We start from the raw sequence: 6,537 nt of genomic DNA on the forward strand, positions 1-6,537 counted from the left end.
TGGATAAAAGCCTCAGCTAAATGTAAACGCTGCTGTAACGTCCATTTTGGCTTCATGCAGCTAAACTCAGCTGAAGTTGTTTGTTACTTTGCAGATTTTATATAAAACATAAACTACTACAGCCCACTGTAGGTCCCCTCATCATCTTCATCATCACCACGTGTGCCTGTTTGTGTGGGAGGGAGTTTTCGGGTCAGCAGGGAGGGCTGGTCTCTCCATCCTCAGAGGGGGGGGGGGGGGGGGGGGGGGGGGGGGGGGTCCGCACCGCCCTGCTGGATCCTTGTCTGCAGTCAGAGGCGCCTTCAGTTTGGCTGCAGGACCAGAGGCAGCAGCAGCAGCCGGTGCGCCAACATGCGGACTCAGAGCGGTGACCTGCGGGGCGCTGAGCTGTCTCACCGGGACCTGCTGACCGGAGAAGCTCGGGGCTGAGTGCGTCTCTTCTCCGGCAGGGATCCGGGTCATGGACTGTAAAGTTCCGCGGGGAAACTCCCTCCTGGTCCCCCCCCCCCCCCTCTCTCTCTCTGATCAGCCAGCAGCCGCCTGAAAGTTGCTGAGAAGTTTGTGAGCGTGTCGCGCCGCGGTTTCTGCCCCGGTGCGTCCGCTGCGCGCTTGGATATCTTCCTTCCAGACTCTCCGAGGGACCCCGGGGCGCGTTTCTGTTCCTTTGAGGAGGATTAACCGAGTATTGTGACTGTGTCTCACCTGGAGCTGCTCTGAGGAGATGGATAACTCCTGGTATTTCTTGCCTGTGATAATGCTCGTTCTGTCTGCGGGCTTCAGGATAGAGGAGGGCATGTGCCAATCCCAATATCAACTCCGTCCCATTCCCAGTGACACTCTGCCCTTAGTGGAACTAAGGGAGGAACCAGATCCTCTGCTGGACCCTAGGGAGAAGGATCTGAACGAGACAGAGCTCCGGAGCACTCTGGGCAGCCACTTCGACCCGCACATCATGTCCGTCTCCCCGCCGGAGGACAAGTACGCGGGGAACGAGGACGTGATCGAGGCGGACCTGCGGCAGAAGCTCTCCGGAGCGATGCCCAAAGAGATCCGGGCCATGGACTTCGAGGTCCAGCACGGAAAGAAGCAGAAGCCGGGTAAAAAACTCCGGAGAAGGCTGCAAATGTGGCTGTGGTCTTACAGCTTCTGCCCGGTGGTTTACGCGTGGACCGACCTGGGCTGCAGGTTCTGGCCGCGCTATGTGAAGGTGGGGAGCTGCTACAATAAGCGGTCTTGTTCGTACCCTGAAGGGATGGCCTGCAAACCTGCCAAATCGACTCATTTTACGATCCTGCGATGGCGCTGCCTGCAGAAAAAGGGGGGTCTGAAATGCTCCTGGATCTCTGTTCTGTACCCGATTATATCAGAGTGCAAGTGCTCCTGCCCGACCTCGAACTGAGTCTGTGTGGCTGCAAAACTGGACGAGTCTCTCCGATCAAACTGTAATGATTATTTTTATACACAAGCAGCAGAACATCCCGATGTTTAAACTCGAGTCATAAAAACTTGTTTTCTTGCAACAAAGTGAAGAAAAAAATCACCTCTGAATCTTTTCCCGGTTTGTTTTAATCCCCTGCTCTGCAAAAACATTCAGTAAAAACTGTCACTTATGTTTAAAGATAATCAGATTTTAAGGCTGAATCTGAGATGACTTGTTGTTCTGCACTGTCCAGGGGAAGAATGTATATTTGAGTACATGTTTTTATTTTATGACAGAACTTTGTATAAACAGGAAGCTCAGTGTTTTTAATATAATCACATCTACTGTGCCTGTTAAATGTATCTGGACTGTATCTGTTTATATTTATAAAGAAGAACCCAAATGTTCAAATTGAAGATGAATTTATGGACCTCAGCGGGGAAATATGAAGAGTTCAGATAGATCCAGTTCAGAAACTGATCTGAGCACAGATGAAGGTACCTTTTAAAAACAGAAACCAGGAGGACAGACTGGATGTTATTACTCAGAATCTTCATCAACACGTCTCATCTTCAGATGCTGTAAAATAAAAAGGGACAGCTGGTCTTTAAACTCAGAGACCTCAGACTCTGTGTTGATTCTTAGTAAGTGGAAGTACTCAGATACTTCAGTACAAGTACTAATACCACAGCAGTATAACCTAAAGCCAGGGGAGGCAGTGTTATTTCAGAAGCACGTTTTGTTCTGTGTGTTGAAATTCACTTTACATTCGGACACAGATCAATAAATCAAATGCGCTGGTTTCTCGTAACCTAAGTAAAAGTAGAATCAGTAAAACGTCCTTCAAGTACTGAAGCTGTAAAACGTCCCTGTGCCTGTTGTACTGTTATATATTCTGTCACCAGTGGACAGTTACTCAAGTACTGTACTTCAATACAAATTTGAGGTACTTTACTTGAGTATTTTTCTACTTCTACTCTGCCACATCTCAGAGGGAGATATTGTACTTTTTACATTTTTTCTACATTTATCTGACAGCTTCTGTTACTTTACAAAGTCAGATTTTTACACACCCACACGCAAGAAGATTTTATAAAATATGATGTTTAGTTATAAATTAAACTCCAACAGCTTCTAAAGTACTACTGAAACGATTAGTCTATTAACGGCAACTATTTTGATAGTTTAAGTTATATTTATTATATTATAAGTTATATTTTATTGCTAAAACATTTCACGGTTCAGCTTCACAAATGTGAAGATTTGCTGCTTTTCCTCTGAGTGATTGTAATACCTGTAATGTATAACATAAATAATAATGATATAATATAATAATGATGAATAACTGTGAATCTTTACAAACCAAAGCTCAGTCGATCAATGGAGGAAATAATCAGCAGATTGATCCTGATTGAAAAGAATCGTCAGCAGTTACCCAAAGTGACGCCTTCACGGCGCTCGTTGTGACGGAAACCTTCAGAAACTCATTCATTTATAACAAGACTTAACGTTTTGTGTGTAAAACTCTTAATTTGTAAAGCTGTCAGATAAACACAGTAAAGTAAAATGTAAAATATTATAATTATTGTACTAAAGAAGACAAAATAATAAATAAAATGGAGAAAATAATGAATATTAAATACAATATTGTTCTTTTACTGCATATTTTTACCTCTTCTAAAGATTTTCATAGCATTTCTAAGCAGTACACAAACCTGTACTACACAGGTTATAACACTGTAATGGTAATACACTCAGTTTATTAGGTACACATACAGTTCTTGTTAAAAGAGATCCAACAGGGTTTATTAAAACTCACACAAGCTGCTCTCTAAACAGATGATAAATAACAACACAGTAATAATTATATGTCTTTGAGACCTTTTTATAATATTGTATATTATGAACTCTTAATAAAGTGGAAACACAGAAGTCTCCTGGATAATTAAACCAGTCTAAATACTACAATACCCATGAGCCTCAGCTGACGTGAATCAGTACCAAATGCAGAGACAAAACATCTGAATTCAGGTTTTCATCGGGTCACAGCACGCCGCCGAATCTGAAGCGCTCTGATTGGACGTTTCTTGCCAAAATGCACTTTGGGAGTCGTAGTCTCTAAGTTTATACACAGGCTTCGTGTAATTTTCAAAGAATCAGATATTTTCTAACTCAGATGTTCAGATAAATGATCCGTAGATTCTGTTTGAATGATGCTGCATCAGATGTTCTGCCATTTTCGTTGTAGTTCATACTTAATTTCTGTATCCTGTCTCCGGCTCTGAGGAGGACAACGTGAGCAGAGTTACATAACTGAGCTCTGACACGGTCGTTCTGTTGTGCGTAGAGAATGACCGGTCGGTCAGTTCAAAGAACAGGAAATCTTAATTGGTTTCCGTGCTGCAGGTTCAAAGCACTTCAGAACGTTTCATCCGACTCGTCTCGTGACTTTAAGGTATGCGAGAGATTTCATTGAAGCCCCCGTCGTGTCCTTGACTCTGTTAGAGTTCCCAGCAGACGCTTAAGTTTAAACCAACCATCAGCCAGAGCCTCTGATCTTAAAGCTGGAGGAGACACTTGAATTCAGAAGACTGTTCTGTTTTGTTCGTTAAAAGCTCTGACGCAAGAAAGTTATTACACAGTCCGTAGTTATAGAGCTTCTTCTGGACCAGCGCAGACGAGAGGAGGACGTGACGTCCCGGCAGAGCGACCGGATCCTGATGTGGACACTGGAGATCTGGCGTCCTGCAGATCTCTGCTGCTCAGATCAATATTTGCCTCTGTGGTTTACTTTCCACCACCAGTTGGTCCTCTCACATGTTCTCCTCTACCTACTGGTGTGTTGGATCTCCTGCTGCGACCGTCTAAGAACTAGAAACAATCCCACAGTAGTATAATTCAACAATTTATGAGTTTAAAGCGGCTGTAATCCAGATTTTTATACCAACAGTGTAAAACATGTCCGGGTGGCTCTCTGTTCGGCCTCAGCAGGCCGTGGGTGGAGGTGTTTCAAATAGACTCTTATCACAGCAGGTATTCAGGTCGAGGCCGAGCCCGGCTTTGATGTGTGTCCGGTGGCTGGCACCTTGTTGAACTTCTGACCCTGCAGACTCACAACTGCTGTCGGATGTGATGCTTCTCCAGGCTCACACAGTTTATTAGTACAACATAGTAGAAGTAGTAGTAGTATTATCACGTATATACATATTTGTTATGTGTCTTTTAACAGTATATTTTTAAGAATGAACGTTTCTTGAGGATTGTCGTTCTCGAGGAACTGCACGAACAGCGGTTATGATTTTGCTGCAGATGTGACGGCTTCTGCTCCTAAGAATCAGATACAGAGAGCTCCCGTTGAATAAACATCTGCTCTCAAAGAAAAGCCAGTTCTGCCTCCCGGAAGCTGTCAGCACAAACATTTATTTTGGTTGTAAAGTTTAAAAGTGTTTTAGAAACAAAGCTGCTCAGAGGAAACTGTGTGTCTGTGTTGCATTGTTGGAACTATGTGGACAGACACTTTAATGTTGTGAGTGATTTCCACCTGCATAGTGTTTCTTTGTTGGTGCTTCTCAGTTTGCTTGTGTTCTATTAATTTATTTAATAATACTTTAGTTGCTCTTTTTAGCTGGCTGACAGTAGAATACTTACAGCGGAAGAAGACGTTAGACATACAGGGGAAACAACATTGTGATTAAGAGACTCAGAAATTATTTTCTTATTAACATTTTCTAATAAATATGTAGTACTCGTCAATATTAATATACTGTATATTCTTGCTGTTGCCGGGGAAGAAGGGCGCTCCTTTACAAGCTTTGTTAGACAACATACAGTATAAAGAATATCCATAAAATATCCATAAAAACTTTTTTAAATGTGACTTTGTGGTAACACTATGAGTAGGACAAAACGTTGTTATTACCGTGTGGCCTGATCACCAGCGAGACGGAGGTTAGAGCCCCGACGCCTCGGCACCAGGACAACAACCTCCATCTCAACGCCAGCTAAACAAAGGAGCAGATTGTGGACTTTCAGCCGGTCCTCACCCAGAAAACAACATAGGTCAGTAGTTGAACAGCTTAAAACGACTGAATTTAACATTATGAGCGACCTCTTGTGGCCAAATGATGAAGTGCGTGTGAAGTTTCAGGGAAAACACCGGGTATACAATATAAATAACCAGAAAATTCCTATTTTGGAGGTGGTGGTGGGTGGGGTGGATGGTTAGGTGATCAGGCGACCTTTTCCCAGGAGCTCGGTTCCCGTGTGAAACAAAAAGCCAACATCAGTTTTTTAGTATTATTAGCATGAGCTAGCTAGTGGTAGCAATGATTTTGGTGGGTTTTTTTCTTTTGTGGCATTTCATGTAGTATTAGCTAGCTAGTGTTAGCAATAATTTCTGTGGTTTTTTTGAGTTTTGTGGCGTTTCATGTAGCCTTAGCTAGCTAGTGTTAGCAATAATTTTGGTGGGGTTTTTTGAGTTTTGTGGCATTTCATGTAGCCTCATCTAGCTAGTGTTAGCAATAATTTTGGTGGGATTTTTTTTAGTTTTGTGGCGTTTCATGTAGCCTTAGCTAGCTAGTGTTAGCAATCATTTTGGTGGGATTTTTTTTAGTTTTGTGGCGTTTCATGTAGCCTTAGCTAGCTAGTGTTAGCAATGATTTCTGTGGTTTTTTTGAGTTTTGTGGCGTTTTATTTAGCCTTAGCTAGCTAGTGTTAGCAATAATTTTGGTGGGGTTTTTTGAGTTTTGTGGCATTTCATGTAGTATTAGCTAGCTAGTGTTAGCAATAATTTTGGTGGGGTTTTTTGAGTTTTGTGGCATTTCATGTAGCCTTAGCTAGCTAGTGTTAGCAATAATTTTGGTGGGGTTTTTTGAGTTTTGTGGCATTTCATGTAGTATTAGCTAGCTAGTGTTAGCAATAATTTTGGTGGGGTTTTTTGAGTTTTGTGGCGTTTCATGTAGCCTTAGCTAGCTAGTGTTAGCAATGATTTTGGTGGGTTTTTTGAGTTTTGTGGCATTTCACGTAGCCTCATCTTGCTAGAGTTAGCAATAATTTTGGTGGGATTTTTTTTAGTTTTGTGGCGTTTAATGTAGCCTTAGCTAGCTAGTGTTAGCAAT

The 6,537-nt window shown here is 42.5% G+C and overlaps 1 protein-coding gene across 1 annotated transcript; it reads left to right on the forward strand.

Annotated features, from left to right (window-relative positions):
* Positions 1-350: 350 nt before the first annotated feature.
* Positions 351-2,179, forward strand: LOC123965326 (noggin-3-like). The gene has a single exon (XM_046041880.1). The coding sequence runs from the start codon at positions 722-724 to the stop codon at positions 1,397-1,399; it is 678 nt and encodes a 225-aa protein (XP_045897836.1). The 5' UTR covers positions 351-721; the 3' UTR covers positions 1,400-2,179.
* The last annotated feature ends 4,358 nt before the right edge of the window (positions 2,180-6,537 follow it).

The sequence above is a fragment of the Micropterus dolomieu genome, unplaced genomic scaffold (assembly GCF_021292245.1).
Source record: "Micropterus dolomieu isolate WLL.071019.BEF.003 ecotype Adirondacks unplaced genomic scaffold, ASM2129224v1 contig_9221, whole genome shotgun sequence".
Taxonomy (NCBI): domain Eukaryota; kingdom Metazoa; phylum Chordata; class Actinopteri; order Centrarchiformes; family Centrarchidae; genus Micropterus; species Micropterus dolomieu.